Genomic DNA, 22,522 nt, shown 5'->3' with positions numbered 1-22,522 from the left:
GCCTTGAACACGCCTCTACCCAGGGCCGTTGGAGATGCTCAAAGTTGATTGGCTCCCGATTTTTCGGGAGCTTGGAAGAGCTGTAGATAGCTTGCCTGGCCAGACTAAGCTCGCAACAGGCCCTCATGTTGCGTCACGCTTAGGATGGGCGGGCCCAGGCTACCCCTTCGGGCCTTTCAGCCAGCGGGGGATAAAAAGTATGACATGTCATTCTTTAACCAATATAAAATTGGTGTGCTGTGGTAGAAAAAGGGACATACACTGAGACATGATGTTTAAGGAACATAATCAACGTCAGGGTGGTAACGTGAACTCTGCTGAAGTGGTGATAGTGCCCGTGAATAAACTGCCTCTCCTAAACGCTCACGTATTGCAGTGTGTGCAGGTTTGTGACTTGCTCTGTGAAGCGATCAGTAAACGTTACACTCACACAGATACCTACAAAGAGAGATGAATCAAAATCCAACCAAAAGACATTTTTTATCATGAACCTATGTTTAGCAATTTGCTACAAAAATGCTATTTAACTCTTGAACGTGAGAAAAATCGCAGATAATTCATTACCCTGATCGCAAACTGCAGGACTCCAGCAGCTCCACTCAGCCCTAAAAAAAGCAAAATCACCTCATCTGTGCTGCAGAACAGTAAACACTATTCCTCTTCTAAACCCACACTCCCTCTGTGCAGCCCCCGAACCCCACGCTCCGATCATTAGTTCCCTGCGCCGTTACTAGGAGCTCCAATTAAGCCTCCATAAATAATGAAGTATCACAATGAGGAGAGGTTCCTGCTGAGCGTTTACATACACACACCACAGAGCCCAATACTGTGTGAACCGTGAAGCAGGCCAGGATGTTATTTCAGGACTTCAATCAGTATATATGACACATACAATCAGATAGTCAAGATACAATAAAAACACCTACACACAATCGCAAACAGCCTGGAGTTATCATAACAAATTAAAAACGCACCCATGCTGTGTGTTGAACATTCATTTCTGCTTTCTTATACTGGCTAAAGCTAGACGGCGTTTCGATTTCATAAAATCGGTGAAATTTAGTTCCGTCTGAAATTTGGTCATTGTGATGTATGATTATTTCTGTAATATCTCACAAAATATCAGGCCATTCTGTGGCTGGGAAGTTACTTCATTTAATTTGAGGCGATTAAAGCAAATAACGTGCATGAAATCGATCAGTTTGCGCAGTCAAGCAGACAGAGGAAGTCCGTGTGTGTGCGCATGCGCCGGTTTACCTTCTTCTTTTGGGTTTTACGGCAGCTGGCATCCACAGTGTTACATTATTGCCATCTACAGGCTTACCTTTGAGCGTGCACTGACAGTTCCATCATTCTGTCACTAAACGAGCAGCTGATCACACCGAGGTGCTCGCTGAGCGCCGATATTTATTAGTTTGGTCCTGCGTTTCCTTTCCTTTGTATATAACATAACGTCTTTTCTTCTCACTTTCCGTTACTGTAGTCGGTCTTTCACGTTTCATTTGCACATTTTTCTCTCCTCTTTCAAATTTGCATCCCAGAATGCCTTGTGTGAACGGGGAAAGCCCACCATGTCACGCATGATGTAGTATTTTGTATTGGGTCATGATGAAGCAGGGAAAAATAGTGGAGAATCTCAGGCCACGTGGAGAGAAATTCATTAATTGTTCTGTTAAAAAAAACTAATAAAATTGGAAGTCTGCGATTCGAATTCAGTAGCTTTAGGTCCACTAAACAAAATAATTGACTGTCGGGGAAACTTCTGGGTGGCACGGTGGTGTAGTGGTTAGCGCTGTCGCCTCACAGCAAGAAGGTCCGGGTTCGAGCCCCGTGGCCGGCGAGGGCCTTTCTGTGCGGAGTTTGCATGTTCTCCCCGTGTCCGCGTGGGTTTCCTCCGGGTGCTCCGGTTTCCCCCACAGTCCAAAGACATGCAGGTTAGGTTAACTGGTGACTCTAAATTGACCGTAGGTGTGAATGTGAGTGTGAATGGTTGTCTGTGTCTATGTGTCAGCCCTGTGATGATCTGGCGACTTGTCCAGGGTGTACCCCGCCTTTCGCCCGTAGTCAGCTGGGATAGGCTCCAGCTTGCCTGCGACCCTGTAGAAGGATAAAGCGGCTAGAGATAATGAGATGAGAATGGGAAAATTCTTTTTAATGACCTACACTTAAAATCTGAAAGGCAGTCTAGCTTTAAAAAAAAAACAGTACTATTAATGTGAAATGATTACGCTTGAATTTTAATCGCTGCAGGCTGTAATCAAGCGTATGGGCTGTTTAGATTATGGCCAGTGCAGGAACTGCGCACTATAACAGGAATATTATACACTCACCGGCCACTTTAACAGGAACTTGTCCTCGATTCCAAGTTTCCTGATCTTGGCTGCAGGAGTGGAACCCAATGTGGTCTTGTGCTGTTGCTGAGATGCTTTTTTGCTCACCACGGTTGCACAGAGTGATTATATGAGTTGCTATATCCTTCCTGGCAGCTCAAACCAATCTGGCCATTTTCCTCTGACCTCTCGTATCAACAAGGCATTTGTTTCCACCCACAGAACTGTCGCTCACTCATTCAATGTTTTTTGTTTTTTGCACCATTCTGTGTAAACTCGAGACTGTTGTGTGTGAAACCCCAGGAGATCAGCAGTTTCTGAAATACTCAAACCAGCCCATCTGGCTCAAACCGACACCCACGCTACAGTGAAAGTCACACTTTGAGATCACGATTTTTCCCGTTCTGATCTTTGAAGTGAACGTGAACTGAAGTTCTTGATTTGTATCTGCATGATTTGATGCATTGTGCTGCTGTCAAGCGATCGGCTGATTAGAGAACGGCACAAAACAGCAGGTGGATGGATGTTCCGAATAAAGTGACCGGTTCGTAATAGTATTTCGTAATGTTTCTAAGTAGAAACCGCAGAAATCGAGCTCGAGGAACAGTGCAGCGTTTATCTGGTGGATTAACATGGGAGTGTATTAAAGGCAGTGCTGCTGTGGTGTGATGTGAAATGGGCTGAAGAGAATCTCCAAATGAGAGAAATAACACGGGCTGACAAAATTTAACTATGTTTAAGAAACAAGCAGCTTTATTTAATACTTTAAAATACTTTAGAAGCTATGCATTAAAGGTTATGATAAAATTATGTTATTGGGGGCCAAGCAGCAAAGCTGCGAAGGCACCCATAGTGTTTCTACTGTTTCTTATTATTATTCAACGTTCTTCCGCCTCTGCAAGTCTATGGCAGCCCATAGAACCGTCTGGTAAAAAGTTGTGAAATTTTGCACACTGATTCTAGACAGTCTCAACATTACTCTCAGCAAATTTCAGGCCTCTCCTTTAAAAGCTTTAGCGCCACCAACAGGTCAAAGTTGCAGGTACATTTCTGCTTGTAACTTTTGAACCGTTGCTCCGATTTTCAAAAACTTGGTATCCCTGGAATCCTTGGGCCAAGACGAATCCAACGGACCCCATGACGTCATTTTCCGCCCATATAGTTTTCCCGCCATTTTGAATTTTGTCAAAATCAGTTAAAACGCATCAACTCCCGCAATTTTTAAACAATTTTTCCCAGACTTGGTTGATAGCATAAGTGGACCAAGCCGCATAAAAGTTATTCTCTGTGTTTTCAATTTCTCAAGCGTTTGGCCGTGGCAGCCAATCAAATTTGGCTGCGCAGACGCGAAACAGGAAGTGTGCTCATATCTCTGCCACCCTTTGGCATATCTTAACGAAACTTGGTGGCATGATGCCCCACCCCTTCACAAACGCCCACAAAAAATTTGGAATAAATTTGCCGCTAGGGGGCGCTATAACTAGGAAAAATTACTTTTGGCTCATATCTCATGATGCGTTTTGGCTAGAAACAAAATTCCACTATGTCAGGAATCCTTGGCTCAAGACGAATCCATCGCACCCTATGACGTCATATTCTGCCTTGAGGATTTACCGCCATTTTGAATTTTGTTAAAATCAATGAAATTCTATGGCAATGCATAGAACCGTCTGACTAGAGGTTTTTAAACTTGGCACTCTGATTCAAGGCTGCCTCAAGGATCTTGTGACCAAATTTCAACTCAGCACCTCAAACTCTCTAGCGCCACCAACAGGTCAAAGTTGGAAGTACATTTCTGCTTGTTACTTTTGAACCGTACGTCCGATCATCAAAATCTTAGTATCTCTGGAGTCCTTCGGTCAAGTCGAATCCAAATCGCCCTATCTCGTCATATTCCACCTGGTAGATTCTCCGCCATTTTGAATTTTGTGAAAATCAATTAAAACGCATCAACTCCCTCAATTTTTGACCAATTTTTCCCAGACTTGGTTGATAGCATAAGTGGACCAAGCCGCACAAATGTTATGCTCAGTGTTTTGAAATTTAAAACTATTTGGCCGCAGCAGCCAATGAAACACGTCTGCAAAGACGCCAAACAGGAAGTGAGCTGATATCTCGGCAGCCTTCAAAGGAATGTTTTCAAATTTTTCACACAGATTCTAGTCTATCCCAGGACTCGCCACAAAAAAATCCAGATGCCCAACTCAAACCCTCTAGCGCCACCAACAGGTCAAAATTTGAGGTACATTTCTGCTTGTAACTTTTGAACCGTACGCCCGATTGTCAAAAACTTGGTATCCCTAGAATCCTTGGGCCGAGAGGATTCCAACGCACCCTATGACGTCATGTACACCAGAAGAGAATCTCTGCCATTTTGGATTTTGTGAAAATCAATATAATGCTTCTCCTTCTGCAAATTTAGCTGGATTTTCCCAAAAAGTGGTCTGCGCCCACATTCTAGACAGTCTCATGATTGCCTTCAAGAAATTTTAGGTCCCCACCCCCAATCCTCTAGCGCCACCAGCAGGTGAAAGTTTCAAGTACATTTCTGCTTGTAACTTTTGAACTGTACGTCCGATTTTCAAAAACTTGGTATCACTGGAATCCTTGGGCCATGGCAAATCCAACGCACCCTATGACGTCATTTGCCGCAGGATATTTTTCCCGCCATTTTGAATTTTGTGAAAATCAATTAAAATGCTTCTCCTCCCTCAATTTTTGACCAATTTTTCCCAGACTTGGTGCATAGGATAAGTGGACCAAGCCGCACAAAAGTTATGCTCAGTGTTTTGAACTTCGTAAGCGTTTTGCCATGGCAGCCAATCAAATTTGGCTGCACTGATGCGAAACAGGAAGTGTGGTCATATCTCGGCCGGCCTTTGGCGTACCTTAACGAAACTTGGTAGAATTATGCCACACCACTCCAAAAAGGTCCACAAAACATTTGGAACAAATTGGCTGCTAGGGGGCGCTATAACTAGGGAAAACGTCTTTTGGCTCATATCTCATGATGCTTTTTGGGTAGAAACAACATTCCACTATTTCTGGAATCCGTGGGTCAAGCCGAATCCATTGCACCCTATGAAGTCATATTCTGCCTTGAGGATTTTCCGCCATTTTGAATTTCGTGAAAATCAATTAAAATGCTTCTCCTCCCTCAATTTTTGACCAATTTCTCCCAAACTTGGTACATAGCAACTTTGGACTAAGCTGCACAAGGGCATTACCTGGCCCAAGTGCATTCTGCTGGCCTGACGACTAGGCTCATATGCTGCTTGGCCCCCACATTGCTGCTTGCAGCTATATTTTCCTTATATTATTTGTCGATAATCAGAATTGGCAATCATGTCAGTGAGTTGAAGTTCAAATGCAGTTTAACAGCAATAAATTCCCACTTCCACTCTAAATCGCTCACCTTCCTCCTCCTGTGCTGCCGCGGCTCTGTGCACGTTCTCAGGCAGGAGCTGACTGGCCTCAGCTGTGATGTAGCCACACACTTTAGTAGCGGCGAGACGGCTCATGTTCCGGATGTCCTCCGAGCGATACACCAGCAAGCGACCATCCGGCGCACCTTGAGTGAGCCTCCACAGAGGCTACACACAGCGGACAAAACACACATAAGAGAATCGTACATTGCGTACACAACATCATGGACTTCATCATGTCAGTAGGGTGGTTTTACACTCATTTATAAGATTTTTATACAGTGCCTTGCAAAAGTATTCATCCCCCTTGGTGTTTGTCCTGTTTTGTCGCGTTACAAGCTGGAATTAAAATGGATTTTTGGAGGGTTAGCGCCATTTGATTCACACAACATGCCTACCACTTTAAAGGTGCACATTGTTATTTTATTGTGACACAAACAATAATTAAGATGAAAAAACAAAAATCTAGAGTGTGCACAGGTATTCACCCCCTTTTGTATTAAACCCCTAAATAAGAGCTGGTCCAACCAATTCACTTCATAAGCCACATAATTAGTTGATTAAGATCCACCTGTGTGTCACATGATGTCTGTATAAATCAACCTGTTCTGGAAGGACCCTGACTCTGCTACACTACTAAGCAAGCAACATGAAAACCAAGGAGCCAAACAGGTCAGAGACAAAGTTGTGGAGAAGTATAGATCAGGGTTGGGTTATAAAAAATATCCCAAACTTTGAATATCCCACGGAGCACCATTAAATCCATTATAGTAAAATGGAAAGAATATGGCACCACTACAAACCTGACAAGAGAAGGCCGCCCACCAAAACTCACAGACCGGGCAAGGAGGGCATTAATCAGAGATGCAACAAAGACACCAAAGATAACACTGAAGGAGCTGCAAAGATCCACAGTGGAGATGGGAGTATCTGTCCATAGGACCACTTTAAGCTGTACACTCCACAGAGTGGGGCTTTATGGAAGAGTGGCCAGGAAAAAAAAGCCATTGTTTAAGAAAACCTATTTGGAGTTTGCCCAACAGCATGTGGCAGACTCCCCAAACACATGGAAGAAGATTTTCTGGTCAAATGAGACTAAAATTGATCTTTTTGGCAATCATGGGAAATGCCATGTGTGGCACAAACCCAACACCCTGAGAACACCATTCCTACAGTGAAGCATGGTGGTGGCAGCATCATGCTGTGGGGATATTTTTCATCTGCAGGGACAGGAAAGCTGGTCAGGACTGAAGGAAAGATGGGTTTGAGACTGGGATGAAGGTTCACGTTCCAGCAGGACAATGACCCTAAACATATTGCTAAAGCTACACTGGAGTGGTTTAAAGGGAAACATTTAAATGTTTTGGAATGGCCCAGTCAAAGCCCAGACCTCAATCCAATTGAGAATCTGTGGCATCACTTGAAGATTGCTGCACACCAATGCAACCCATCTAACTTGAAGGAATTGGAGCAGTTTTGCCTTGAGGAATGGGCAAAAATCCCAGTGGCTAGATGTGCTAAGCTAATAGAGACATACCCCAAGATACTTGCAGCTGGAATTGCAGCAAAAGGTGGCTCTACAAAGTATTGACTTTGGGGAGTGCATACCTATGCACACTCCAGATTTCTCTTTTTTTTTCTCCATCTTAATTATTGTTTGTGTCACAATAAAACAATTTTCACCTTTAAAGTGGTAGGCATGTTGTGTCAATCAAATGGTGCTAACCCTCCAAAAATCCATTTTAATTCCAGCTTGTAATGCAACAAAAGAGGACAAACACCAAGGGGGATGAATACTTTTGCAAGACACTGTATACTATATAATATTTAATAATAATAATAATAATAATAATAATAAAAATATGCAATAAACTTTAGAATAAAACAGTGTATTTTGGGGTTCAGTTGTGCTGTGCAGAGAACAGATATGAAGAAAGAAAGCAATGGCAGGACGAGTAGGTGATGCGTGTGAAACTAACCTCGATGTTGTATTCGGCTTCATCGGTCAGAATGTGAGCAGTGAAGTCATTGTCATCAACATGTGCCTGTACGCGTGAGTTCTCCTCCCCTGCATGTGGAGGATGTAAAATTACCACCGGAACCTAGAAGGTCTGACGTGTGCGCGCACAAAAAGAAAAAATACCCACAAGAAGCAACACCTAGACTATTTAAAATTCCCAGCTATGGATTAGTACTATGAATTATTTAGTAGATACTTCAGGAAATCGTTAAAATTTTACAACATTTACCACATTTGCATGCAATGTCTGTGAAGGTTCTCAGTCATCCAGGTCATCGTAAACCATAGGTGCTAAAGAAGGCAACTGGACTTGCTTGAAATTCTTGAAAATGTTTCATCTCTCATCCGAAAGGCTTCTTCAGTTCTGTCTGACTAGTGGGGAGTTCCCGGTATTTATCCTCTAGTGGATCAAAAGCAACCCTAAGGAGAGTCGTTGAGATCACCTGGGTCATGGAGTCATCCTGTAGGTGTTAGGGTCACTGGAGGCCGGGTATGAACGGTGTTAGCAGCCTAGAGGGTCGTTAGGGTGATCTGTGTATCGTTGGCTCTCTTTGTCATCATGTGAGTCATTGAAGTCAGCTGAGTCTTGGTGTGGATGTGTATTCAGTTTTCTGGGAAGTGTGCCAAGGACTGTGGCTGATGAGTGGTGTCTCAGACCACCTCGTCTGTTCAGTGGTTGACGAAGATGGCTTCTTTTACTCCTCTTTCAAACCATCGGTCTTCTCTGGCTAGAATGCGTACATTGCAGTCCTGAAACGAGTGTCGTTTGTTATTGAGATGATAGACTGCAGAGTCCTGGCCTGAGGAACAGGCTCTCTTGTGTTGAGCCATGCGCCTGTGAAGCGGTTGTTTCGTTTCTCCAATGTACACAATCAGCCACCTAAAATGCAGTCCTTGGCATACTTCCGAGAAACCTGAATACACATCCATACCAAGGCTACATCCACACGACAACGGCAACGAGATTTTATTAAAAAAAAAAATCGCGTCCACATGGGCAACGGATCAGTAAAATATCAGGTACATATGGCAACGCAACGCTTGCTGAAAATGATGCAATACACATGCCACACCTCTACGTGCGCTGTAAGACGGTCCCATCGGAGACACCAGAACAATAGAAGTAGACACATGCGCATAAACCCCTTCCTCTACCCGGCGTGAATCACTCACAGGAACAAACACACAACAACAAGATGATGGCTGCGACTACGCGAGGAAATCGTGCCTTCTGTGTGTACAAATTAGTTTTATTAGTGTGCATAGTTTTATATAACTTAATTTTCTTATTGTGTGTGAACATTTTGAAAAGCATTTTTATATAATTTATATAACTTTTTATATTGTGTGTGAACATTTTGAAAAGCAGTCTTATCCAATAAAAAAAAAAAAGAAATTCAAGAAATGGTTCAGTTACTTGTTTATTTAAAAGAAAAGCTGTATACAAAAGTGAATGCAATGCAGTGGTTCATACAAAACAGCGAGAGGGCTGCTTGTTCTAGTCACGTGGTTGTGACGTCATCGTAAACAAATCCGTTCTACTCATCCAGACGACTTCGCAACGGCGCCGTTGCCAGATTTTTCTACTCTGGAACCCGTTCTCGTTTTGGGGCACCCAAAACGCCGGTGCCGTGTGGATGCCAGGCTGAAACGATAAACAATTTTATCAGATTCACCTGAATCCGTTGCCGTGTGGACAGCCTCCAAGAGTCACATGATGGCAGAGAGAACCAATGACCCACAGATCACCCTAACAACCCTCTAGGCTGCCAACACCGTTCACACCCGGCCCCCAGTGACCCTAACACCTACAGCAGGGCTATTCAAATACATTTGCAGGGGGGCCAAACTAGAAAATTACAAAATTTGTGAGGGCCGGACAGACAATTGACATAAAATTGATATCAGCTAAAGGCAATTAAAATATACTAAGGTACATAATATATGAAATAAAATAAGGTACATTATTCTTTTTCTTTATTATGAAATGTAATGAAAAATGGTACTTTTTTTAATAGATGAGGACACGTTGTCTTTCATTTTTTGGTCAACAATCATTTTGTCAACAACCGCCAGCATGCAGTCTTTAAAGGAACAGTCCACCGTACTTCCATAATGAAATATGCTCTTATCTGAATTGAGATGAGCTGCTCCGTACCTGTCCGAGCTTTGCGCGACCTCCCAGTCAGTCAGACGCACTGTCACTCCTGTTAGCAATGTAGCTAGGCTCAGTGTGGCCAATGGTATTTTTTGGGGCTGTAGTTAGATGCGACCAAACTCTTCCGCGTTTTTCCTGTTTACATAGGTTTATATGACCAGTGATATGAAACAAGTTCAGTTGCACAAATTGAAACGTGGTGATTTTCTATGCTATGGAAAGGCCGCACTATAATGACAGGCGTACTAACACCTTCTGCGCGCTTCGGCAGCACATTGATATCTGAGCTCCGTATCAATGCGCTGTCGAAGCGCGCAGAAGGTGTTAGTACGCCTGTCATTATAGTGCGGACTTTCCATAGCATAGAAAATCGCTACGTTTCAATTTGTGTAACTGAACTTGTTTCATATCACTGGTCATATAAACCTATGTAAACAGGAAAAACGCGGAAGAGTTTGGTCGCATCTAACTACAGCCCCAAAAAATACCATTGGCCATACTGAGCCTAGCTACATTGCTAACAGGAGTGACAGCGCGTCTGACTGCATCTGACTGACTGGGAGGTCGCGCAAAGCTCGGAGAGGTACGGAGCAGCTCGTCTCAATTCAGATAAGAGCATATTTCATTATGGAAGTACGGTGGACTGTTCCTTTAATAGTTTCCGACTCGGTGAAGGGTCTTTTTTTTTTTTTCTTGTCAGTATCCACGCCACTCGTAGAGATGCAATAAAAGCTCTCTCTTGTTCTGTGCAAAAGCCACCAATTGCAGCTGACTTTGTTCAAAAGAAGTTACCCGTCTGTCTATTCTCCTTCGTCTCTCCTCGGCGCCCTCTCGGTATTGCTCAGAAAATGAAGCATGTTTTGTTGTAAAATGTCTGTTCACGTTGTACTCTTTGGCCACAGCTACAGATTCGTTGCACAATAAACACACAGGTCTATCGCTTGCCGTAGTTGGCAAAGTAAATAAGTACTTTTCAGTCCATTCGCTTTGAAATTTACGGTTTTCTCTGTCAACTTTGTGATGTTGCTTGGACAGTGCCATGTTGCCACTGCTGTAGCTGCATGGAGTGTCACATCGCGAGAATGAGTGTTTGTCACCATGGAGACGACCTGTATTCTGGTCTGTGCCAGAGCGGTAGAGAAAACTGTGCACCGCGGCAGATACGTAGCTATGTTTTTTGTTTTGTTTTAAAAAATCTGCCGCGGGCCAGATTAAATTTCAAATCGGGCCAATTTCACCCCCGGGGCCGCTATTTGAATAGGCCTGACCTACAGGATGACTGATACCCCTTTTCCACCAAATCAGTTCCAGGGCTGGTTCGGAGCCAGTGCTGGTTCACAACTCGTTCAACTTGCGAGCCAGCTGAGAACCAGCTTGCTTTTCCATCGCTCGCGGTGCTAAGAGAAGACACGTCATTACGTCGCTGTATACGTCATTACGTCGCTACGTTTGCATAAACCTTGGCGTGAATATCGAAGCAAAAACAACATGGAAGAAGCAGCAGCAACAACAACAACAATAATAATAAATGACTTCGCGTTTGTACAGCTGCTGCTTCTCGTCGCTTAAAAATGGCGATCTTTCGCGGTCTTGTTATTGTTGTCGGTCTTAACAACTCCGCCCCCCCGCTGACGTAAGCGGTTCTTTCCTCTGGCCCGGCAGAGAGTTGGTGCTAGCCTGGAACCGCTTTTTCTGGCCCCAGAGCCAGTTCTTTGTCAGTGAAAACAGAAAACCCGGTTCCAAACTAAGCACTGGCCCCGAACCAGCCCTGGAACTGCTTTGGTGGAAAAGGGGCATGAGAGGGTCAACGACCCATGTGACCTCAACGACTCTCCTTAAGGTTGCTTTTGTCCACTAGAGGATAAATACCTGGAACTCCTCACTGGTCAGACAGAACTGAAGAAGCCTTTCGGATGAGAGATGAAACGTCTTCAAGAATTCCAAGCAAGTCCAGTTGCTTTCTTTAGCACCTACGATTTGCATGCAATATTCATTTAGGATGTGAGACCTCTACAGATCTCTGGAAGAAATATGAAAACCAGTCCAAGTTGTGTGTGATCAAAGTTTTCAAAACAGAAACTGAACGTCAAAAAGACGAGGCTCAAAAATATCCCGTAGAACTTTTAAACAATTCAGCTCAAAAAATATTTCATCTTTGACATCTCTGTCTTTTTCTCCTACACACACACAACAAATTAAAAAAAAATACTCGTCAACTCTCCCAGCTGTATGATACTCCTACTGTATGTCAAATTAAACACTACACAAGCACGTCACAGTATCACGTATGAACGACGAGTCACTTCATGACTGACCGATGACATGGCCCGTGAAGAAGTTCTGTCTGTGGACCTCATATTTCTGGTATGTGCCGTCTTTGTCCACCACCACAGTGCTGAAGTCTTCAGTGAACAGATCAGTGTTGGACATCAGGTAGAGCCTGAAATGCCTGAAAAGCCAATCAGACAGATAGCAAGATTAGCAAGTTAAAAAAAAAAAAAAAAATGGTCATGGGCTTTGCTCATTCAGCATTTTTTGGGGAAAAAGGAAATTATTGCTTTATTCCTTTTATAGCATACATTTCACAGCACACCATATAAATGCAGAAGTGAGATAAAGTTCAGCAAGGCTGTCCCCATACCAAGCCTCGATTCTGGGTACAGACTGACATTCAGGCCATATTGCTCTAGCCTGGGCCCGCCCATCCTAAGTGTGACGCAACACGGGGGCCTGTTGCGAGCTTAGTCTGGCAAGGCAAGCTATCTCCAGCTCTTCCAAGCTCCCGAAAAATCGGGAGCCAATCAACTTTGAGCATCTCCAACGGCCCTGGGTAGAGGCGTGTTCAAGGCAGTGACGTAGTAGAACTGCGACCGGAAGCCATAGATTCTGTAAACAATCTATGCCGGAAGCGCTTCATTCACTAGAAACATTACGAACATGGAGCAGCAGCAAGCCTTTGACACAGCGGTAGATGCTGTATTGAAAGCATTCAACGGGAAGTTCTCATTGAAAACGGAGCAAAGAGCAGCCCTGGAGGTATTTATCTTCTTCCTGTTACTCAAGCAGTTTCCGTCGCGTCACATACGTCAGAGGAAAGAGTGATGTGATTGGTTTAAGCTTCGTCACAGCCTTTTCTGGCTTCGACCAGTAGCAAACTGAGGCATTTCAGGGAGGCGGATCAACCACGCCTTTGGGAAACGGTTGGGCTTAATATCAATTGCCAGACCAAATGCTCGCAGAGCTTTGAAGTCGCGTTAGCCAGACCAATATTGCTCTGCATTTGTACTCACGAAGCACGAGCTCATTAATTATTAAAGGGGAACTGAAGGCAAATTTTTTATCATCAAAATTCTATTATTTCTCTCATTTTATAAAATGTCGGAATGCATTTCTGACAGCTATTTTGTCGCTGCTATAGCCAGTTATGAGTGTTTGAAATATGCTCTGTAATACATCAGTCCATATGTCAAAGCAACAGCCGTAAACAAGATTCGTTGAGACCTGTGCGCGACATCGTAGGACGGAAGGGTACTCACCTTCTGAAATCAACTCCTCTCACAATTTTTGGAGGAATTTCACGAAACTTGACAAGATTCTTTGTTATATGTTGGTAATACGCACATTGCAATTTCGTTCAATTCAGTTGCATTTTACCGGAGTTATGGCAGAGTAGCCAGCGGGGGAGATTGTGTTGTCAGAGCACTCTTGTTATTCATGGTTACAGTAGGTTCATTTTACGTTATGGAACGTCCACTAAACAGGTTCTGTTATCGCTAACGTTATAGTATCTTCGCCCTGATGTCATCGTATTCGGAAGTCTCTAGGTGCATTCAACTTAAGATGGCCTAACATGCTGCACGCTGGACTTAAAACTATGGATGCTGGTTAGAAATTGCGATGCAGAACGTCACCATGTCACATGACATTAAAACTTCATCGGCGCAAGCTGGCTGCAGGTTTCTGAGTCAGGCACCGCAGTTGCTCTCCATCCGCTGCATGAGCTAAATCACGCCTTTGTGACATTAGAACATTATTCTCACTGGCTGGAATCTCCGATGACAAATATCCATTGCTCTTCATCTGCCCAGGGATTGCACATGGAAATTAGCTAGTAGCTAAATCTGGTACAAAGCATCTTTTCCTTTTATGTGATTTAATACATTTTGTACACGGTATATTTATTTATTTATTTTAAGGCTGATTAAAGGGTAACTGAAGGCAAATTTATGATCAAAATTCTATTTCTCATTTTATTAAATACAGGAATGCATTTTTGATCGCTATTTTGTCGCTGCTATAGCAAGTTATGAGTGTTTGAAATATACTCTGTAATATATCAGTCCATATGTCAAAGCAACGGCCGTAAACGAGATTCGTTGAGACCTGTGCGAGACATCGTAGGACTGAAGTAAAACATACAGCGGAAATCAAAGTGACCGACATCTGCCAACGTTGTCAAAAGACGCGCGCGCCCTCTTTCGAATGCTGACGTAATCAAGCCGGAAGTTTCCCGTGTCTGAAATCGCTCCCTACTCACTATATAGGGCACTATATACAGGTAGTGGGGACGCCATTTTGTAGCGCTGTCCGAAACTTTAGTGAGGATTACGTGGGAAATGCGCTCAGTATAACATGGATTTATCACAAAAATACATGCATGTATTTATTATTTTGAAAACCCACCAGCCGCCTGATCTGGCACGTTTTAACTGTGCGACAGTAATGACGTAAATACCAGCGTGACGGACTCGTCCTTATCCTGTCGTCTTTCCAACTCTTCTCTACTCCACGTTGGTTCGAAGTCGTACGGAATAATCTCCATCACTGATGAAGCTGGCAAATCACGAAATTAATCTAAATTAGAATGATATGGCGATCTGGCCGCTGTGTAAACAGTTTTCAAAACGGCGGTGCCGACATTTCACGTTTGAAGTCTCGCACAAGTCTTGTGAAGGTCGCGCGGATAAGCGACGCCTGCTGTGGACCAAACGAACAACATTCAACATGACTAAAAACCGAAAAGCGTCATATAATATGCCAATACGAGTCACGATATAAGGTTAATAAAACTGAAAACATAACTGAATAACATGTTAATTAAGAAATAAAGCAAGCTTATAAATGACTTCACTTCCCCTTTAAGTTATACCACACTAATAACCATAATATTTGAAAATAAATTGCCAAAAACTGTCACTTCCACTAACAGCAGCTTCTGATTGGAAAATGTCACTATATAGCGCACATGGCAAATGGAAATTAGTCTAAAACCGGATCGAAACGGGGGTTGCTTTTTGTCCAAACAGAACACATCATTTACACTACAGCATTCCAGGACAACCAGCGTACAGTGCAAAAGGTCAAATCTGTTCAATCAGCATGTTGGTACACCAGGAGAACCTGGAGGAAAGAACACTGGTGCCCCTTTTCCACCAAAGCAGTTCCAGGGCTGGTTCGGGGCCAGTGCTTAGTTTGGAACCGGGTTTTCTGTTTCCACTGACAAAGAACTGGCTCTGGGGCCAGAAAAAGCGGTTCCAGGCTAGCACCAACTCTCTGCTGGGCCAGAGGAAAGAACCGCTTACGTCAGCGGGGGGGCGGAGTTGTTAAAACCAACAACAATAACAAGACCGCGAAAGATCACCATTTTTAAGCGACGAGAAGCAGCAGCTGTACAAACGAAGTCATCCATTATTATTATTATTATTATTATTATTATTATTGTTGTTGCTGCTGCTTCTTCCGTGTTGTTTTTGCTTCGATATTCGCACCAAGGTTTATGCAAACGTAGTGACGTAACTGATGTATACAGCAACGTAACTGACGTATACAGCGACGTAACTGACGTGGCTTCCCTTAGTACCGTGAGCTATGGAAAAGCAAACTGGTTCTCAGCTGGCTCGCAAGTTGTATGAGTTGTGAACCACCACTGGCCCCGAACCAGCCCTGGAACTGATCTGGTGGAAAAGGGAGCTGGGAGAACATGCAAAACTCTGTACAGACAGTAACGGAAGCTCAGGATTAAACCTACGGATTCGATTTTGATTTGATTTGAGTTTTTCCACCAAAACAAATTATAGGATTACACTCTGAATATCAATAATACACCAAAAAAGTCTAAATGACATACGATACGGTTAAATGGTGGGAATAAAACCCCAAGGAGCTTGTTCTATCCCAAGAGACAAGAAAACGTAAACACATCAGACATGGCATTGGAAATTGAAGACGGTGGTGAACATATATTAAATCAAAGCAGCGTGTGGACGGATCAGTCACGTAGAAGCAGGTTTGTAGTACTCGACTCTGACTCGTGTCCTAATTTTAAAGACTTGTGACTTAGCTTGGACTTGAGCGTTGATGGCTCGGACTTGGACTCGGATTCGTGTATTAACCACATTCGGACTCGTGAATTGGAGACCAGGATTTTTTCTTTATTTTTTTTGTAACATGCCATGATTATATTTATATCAACATTCATTTTTATACTAATTTCATGCAAGAGAATGCACATTCACCTGTTCAGGAACAAACTAACATTAAAGGAACAGTCCACCGTACTTCTATAATGAAATATGTTCTTCTCTGAATTGAGCCGAGCTGATCCGTACCTCTCCGAGCTTTGCGCGACCTCCCAGTCAGTCAGACGCGCTGTTACTCCTGTTAGCAATGTAGCTAGGCTCAGCATGGCCAATGGTATTTTTTGGGGCTGTAGTTAGATGCGACCAAACTCTTCCACCAGGAGTGAAGGTATCAATGCGCTGCCGAAGCGCACAGGTGGTGTTAGTACGCCTGTCATTATAGTGCGGACTTTCCATAGCATAGAAAATCGCCACGTTTCAATTTGTGTAACTGAACTTTGTTTCATGTCACTGGTCATATAAACCTATGTAAACAGGAAAAACGTGGAAGAGTTTGGTTGCATCTAACTACAGCCCCAAAAAATACCATTGGCCATGCTGAGCCTAGCTACATTGCTAACAGGAGTAACAGCGCAGCTGACTGACTGGGAGGTCGCACAAAGCTCGGAGAGGTACGGATCAGCTCGTCTCAATTCAAAGAAGAACATATTTCATTATGGAAGTACGGTGGACTGTTCCTTTAATGGCGCTAAAATGCCTGGAGAGAACGTGCCTAGGATTGTCTGCTTTGCTTATACAGACTTCTCGTGCCATGGGAACAAAATGCACTGCTATGTGTTCCATACTGTATGTAGAAGAAGTATCAAGGAGACGACGGGGACAACCTTGGACTTTGATCATTTGGCAAGACTACACCCAGAGAAGGAAGTGACACGCTATGTTTATTGCCCTGTTGATAGCGGGGCTTACTGAGCGATGAACTAGCTAGTGTTAACCCTCTCTCATGTTCTTTGCCCTGTTGACAGTGGGCGGGGCTTGCTGAGCGATGAACAAGCTTTTTATATGTAGCCTGTTAACTAAAAAGTCAAGCAGTAACATTAGTCCAACACAGTAGCAGAGACAGTTTCATATAAAGGCAGCAACAGCCACCGTCAAATGGTGTTACTGGAGTCTTGTTCTCGGACTCGACTCAAAATTTTCTTTAATGACTCGGACTTGAACACTGGGGACTCCAGGCTGGACTCGAGGTTTAGTGACTCGACTACAACACTGAATAGAAGGTAGGTGTGGCAGCGGGGGCGTGGTCAAGCGCCGGTCTGTGACAGGAGGGCAGAGTCAGGGAAGGCAAGTGGCAGAATCACTACACCTGAGAGCAATTAACCTGTGTTTGTGTGTCTTCCCAGTGACCGTGCCCTATATCAGGAGGGAGAGCGAGAGCGGAAGGGAGTAATCCCTAAACCAGACGCCGGTTGTGTGTGTGTGTGTGTGTGTGTCTGTGTTAGTCACTGGACATTGTTAGACTGAAAAGTGTGGCAATAAAGCCTAGTTCTAAACCTGATCTCTGTCCTGCCGTCCTCTGTGCTCCACCCCCACATAGGGAACATACCACAGTGGTGCCGAAACCCAGGAAAGTGGAGCACCAACCCAGCAGCCCCATGGAATCCTCCCCGTTCGCCGACCTGGTCCACGCCCTTGCCACGGCTCAGCAAAGCCAGCACCAGGCGCTCATCACAGTCCGAAAGGAACAAGAGCGGTGCTACGAAGCCCTGGTGCTGGCCCAGCAGGAAGATCGCGAGGCGTTCCGGCATCTCCTTGCGTCGGCGGGGTCCACCAGCGCTCCGGCCGCGGGCCCGTCTCCCTTCACTGTCACCAAGATGGGCCCGCAGGACAACCCCGAGGCGTTCCTCACGTTGTTTGAACAGGTCGCTGAAGCCTCGGGGTGGCCGATGGAGCAGCGCGCGGCGTGCCTCCTCCCCCTGCTAACGGGAGAGGCACAGCTGGCCGCGCTACAGCTCCCCGCCGACCGCCGGCTGGCCTACGCGGACCTCCGCCGGGCCGTCCTCCAGCGCGTGGGGCGCACACCGGAACAACAGCGCCAGCGCTTCCGCACGCTGCGATTGGAGGAAGTCGGCCGGCCGTTTGCGTTCGGCCAGCAGCTCCGGGACGCCTGCTGGCGGTGGTTGAGGGCCAACGATCGCGACGCCGAGGGAATCGTCGACCAGGTGGTACTGGAACAGTTGGTACTGGAACAGTTCATCGCCCGCTTACCAGCAGGAACCGCGGAGTGGGTCCAGTGCCACCGCCCGGCGTCGCTGGATCAGGCAGTCCAGCTGGCGGAGGATCATCTGGCGGCTGTCCCGGTGGCAGGACAGCAGATGGCATCTTCTCTTCTCTCCTCCTCTCTCTCTCCCCCTCCTCCTGTGTCCCGTCCCCGCCCCATTCCCCCACCGCGGAGGGGGGGGCCAGCGCCACCCCAGCCAGCCCGCCGCACCCGCGGTGCCCTCCCGTTTCTCCCTTCTGTCTCTGTCTCTCCCCCACCTCAGGTGAGTGAGCCCCAGATCACCGGTGCAGAGGGAAAGCCCGGGCCGGTTTGCTGGCGCTGTGGGGAGCCGGGCCACTTTCAACAGCAGTGCACAGCAATGGAAGTGGGCACGGTGGTTCGGATCCCCGACGCGCCAGAGGCCGCCCTCGATCGGGCCGGAGCGTATCGCATACCGGTGAGTATCCAAGGGGCTACATATCAGGCGTTGGTGGATTCAGGTTGTAATCAGACCTCAATTCGCCAAAGCCTGGTTCAAAACGAGGCATTGGGGGGAGCACAAGGGGTGAAGGTGTTGTGTGTGCACGGGGATGTTCACCGCTACCCTTTGGTGTCGGTCCACATTATTTTCAGAGGGGAAAAATTTATAGTGAAGGCGGCGGTTAATCCTCGCCTTACCCACTCTTTAATTTTGGGGACTGATTGGCCGGGATTTCGGGGTTTAATGACGCGCCTAGTAAAGAGTGGGTCCTGCAATTTGACAGGGGGAGGTCCCGGTGTCACTTTGGCGGGAGCAGCTGTCACAGAGCCGTCTACGTCATCTCCGCGTCAGAGTGAGGAGCCGCCGGCTCCTCCTCTCTCTATTGGGGAATCCCTCGCGGATTTCCTATTAGAGCAGTCGTGAGACGAGACTCTGCGGCATGCGTTTGACCAAGTGAGAGTAATCGATGGTCAAACGCTCCAGCCGAACGCCACCCCGTCCTTCCCGATTATGAAGGATAGATTATACCGAGTGACGCAGGACACTCAAACTAAAGAGCGAGTCACGCAGCTTTTAATTCCAAAGAGCCGCCGGGAATTGGTATTCCAGGCGGCTCACTTTAATCCCATGGCTGGACACTTGGGGCAGGATAAAACACTAGCCCGAATAATGGCCCAATTCTATTGGCCGGGGATTCGCGGCGATGTCCGTAGGTGGTGTACAGCGTGCCGCGAATGCCAGTTAGTAAATCCAGCGGCCATTCCAAAAGCGCCTTTGCGCCCTCTACCGTTAATCGAGACCCCGTTTGAGAGAATTGGGATGGATCTCGTCGGGCCATTAGATCGGTCAGCACGAGGGTACCACTTTATATTAGTTCTGGTGGACTATGCAATGCGATACCCGGAAGCAGTGCCTCTGCGCAATATCTCAGCACGCAGTACTGCAGAGGCACTCTTCCGCGTCATCTCCCGAGTTGGAATCCCGAAAGAGATTCTGACTGATCAAGGCACTACGTTTATGTCACGAACACTGCGCGAACTGTATGGGTTATTGGGGATTAAGCCGATCCGCACCAGCGTGTATCACCCACAAACGGACGGTTTAGTGGAACGGTTCAACCGCACCCTCAAAAATATTATTAAGAAACTCGTAAGTGAGGACGTACGTAATTGGGATAAGTGGCTCGAACCCTTGCTGTTCTCAGTGTGAGAGGTCCCCCAAGCCTCCACGGGGTTCTCCCCGTTCGATTTATTATATGGGCGTAAGCCGCGCGGCATCCTGGACGTGCTGCGGGAAAATTGGGAGGAGGGACCTTCACAAAGTAAGAACGAAATTCAGTACGTTATGGACCTGCGCGCAAAACTCCACACGCTCACCCACTTAACTCAGGAGAATTTGCGGCAGGCCCAGGAATGGCAAGCCCGCCTGTACAACAAGGGTACGCGCCTTAGAGAGTTCACACCGGGAGATAAGTTACTCGTCCTGTTGCCCACGTCGAGCTCCAAATTGATCGCCAAGTGGTAAGGACCCTTTGAGGTCACACGGCGAGTCGGGGACGTCGACTATGAGGTTAGGCGAACGGACAGGGGTGGGGCGCTACAGATTTACCACCTCAATCTGCTTAAACTCTGGAACGAGGAGGTCCCCGTGGCGTTGGTGTCGGTGGTTCCGGAGAAGGCGGAGCTGGGGCCGGAGGTTCAAAAAGGGACATTGGCATCACATACCTCTCCGGTCCCCTGTGGAGACCACCTCTCCCCGACCCAACTCACGGAGGTCGCCCAGTTGCAGACCGAGTTTTCGGATGTGTTCTCGCCCCTGCCCGGTTGCACTAACCTCATAGAGCACCACATAGAGACGCCCCCGGGGGTGGTAGTGCGTAGCCGCCCTTACAGGCTACCAGAACACACACACAAAAAAAAAAAAAAGTGGTTCGGGAAGAACTTCAGACCATGCTCGAAATGGGCATCGTTGAGGAGTCCCACAGTGACTGGAGCAGCCCGGTGGTCTTGGTACCCAAGGCCGACGGGTCGGTCCGGTTCTGTGTGGACTATAGAAAAGTCAACGCGGTGTCTAAATTCGACGCGTACCCAATGCCTCGTATTGATGAGTTGCTCGATCGACTCAGCACTGCTCGCTTTTATTCGACGCTGGATTTGATGAAGGGATATTGGCAGATCCCCTTGACTCCACTATCCCGAGAAAAAACGGCCTTTTCCACACCGTTTGGTTTACACCAATTCGTCACCCTTCCGTTTGGGCTGTTTGGGGCGCCCGCTACGTTTCAGCGGCTGATGGACAGAGTCCTCCGCCCTCACGCCACTTATGCGGCCGTGTATTTAGATGACATCATCATCTATAGTAATGACTGGCAGCGGCACCTCGAACATCTGAGGGCTGTCCTTAGGTCGCTGAGGCAAGCGGGGCTCACAGCCAACCCAAAGAAGTGTGCGATTGGGCGGGTGGAAGTACAGTATCTGGGCTTCCACTTGGGCAACGGGCAGGTGCGTCCCCAAATTAATAAGACGGCAGCAATTGCAGCCTGCCCGAGGCCCAAGACCAAAAAGGGGGTGAGACAGTTCCTGGGGCTGGCTGGCTATTATTGTAGGTTTATACCTAATTATTCGGACGTCACCAGCCCGCTGACTGATCTCACTAAAAAGGGGGCACCGGATCCGGTCCAGTGGACGGAGCAATGCCAGCGGGCTTTCTGAGAGGTAAAGGCTGCACTGTGTGGGGGGCCACTTCTACACTCCCCTCACTTTTCTCTCCCCTTTATGTTGCAGACCGATGCGTCAGACAGAGGGCTGGGGGTGGTTTTGTCCCAGGAGGTGGAGGACCGCCCTGTCCTGTATATCAGCAGGAAGCTGTCGGTGCGTGAGGGGCGCTACAGCACCATAGAGAAAGAGTGTTTGGCCATCAAGTGGGCGGTTCTCACCCTCCGGTACTACCTGCTGGGGTGCCCTTTCACCCTCTGTTCGGACCACGCGCCCCTCCAGTGGCTCCACCGCATGAAAGATGCCAACACGCGGATCACCCGTTGGTATCTGGCGCTCCAACCCTTTAATTTCAAGGTGGTCCACAGGCCGGGGGCGCAGATGGTCGTGGCGGACTTCCTCTCCCGTCGGGGGGGGGGGGGGGGGGGGGGGGAGTCGGCTGCAGGCCGGGCAGCCGCCCGGCCTGAGTCGGGCGGTGGGGGTATGTGGCAGCGGGGGCGTGGTCAAGCGCCGGTCTGTGACAGGAGGGCAGAGTCAGGGAAGGTAAGTGGCAGAATCACTACACCGGAGAGCAATTAACCTGTGTTTGTGTGTCTTCCCAGTGACCGTGCCCTATATCAGGAGGGAGAGCGAGAGCGGAAGGGAGTAATCCCTAAACCAGACGCCGGTTGTGTGTGTGTGTCTGTGTTAGTCACTGGACATTGTTAGACTGAAAAGTGTGGCAATAAAGCCTAGTTCTAAACCTGATCTCTGTCCTGTCGTCCTCTGTGCTCCA

General features: G+C 46.7%; 1 protein-coding gene across 1 annotated transcript in view; it reads right to left on the bottom strand.

The window, feature by feature from the left end:
• adam17b (ADAM metallopeptidase domain 17b) overlaps positions 1-22,522 on the bottom strand; it is an 86,508-nt gene that overhangs the window by 56,286 nt on the left and 7,700 nt on the right. The window contains exons 3-5 of the mRNA XM_060917842.1: positions 12,249-12,382; positions 7,735-7,823; positions 5,746-5,923 (exon numbers count right to left, since the gene is read on the bottom strand). Coding sequence (XP_060773825.1) covers positions 5,746-5,923; positions 7,735-7,823; positions 12,249-12,382 — 401 coding nt within the window. The remainder of the gene's footprint in view (positions 1-5,745; positions 5,924-7,734; positions 7,824-12,248; positions 12,383-22,522) is intronic.

This window comes from Neoarius graeffei, chromosome 3, assembly GCF_027579695.1.
Source record: "Neoarius graeffei isolate fNeoGra1 chromosome 3, fNeoGra1.pri, whole genome shotgun sequence".
Classification (NCBI taxonomy): Eukaryota; Metazoa; Chordata; class Actinopteri; order Siluriformes; family Ariidae; genus Neoarius; species Neoarius graeffei.
This window is presented reverse-complemented; position numbering and strand designations above follow the sequence as displayed.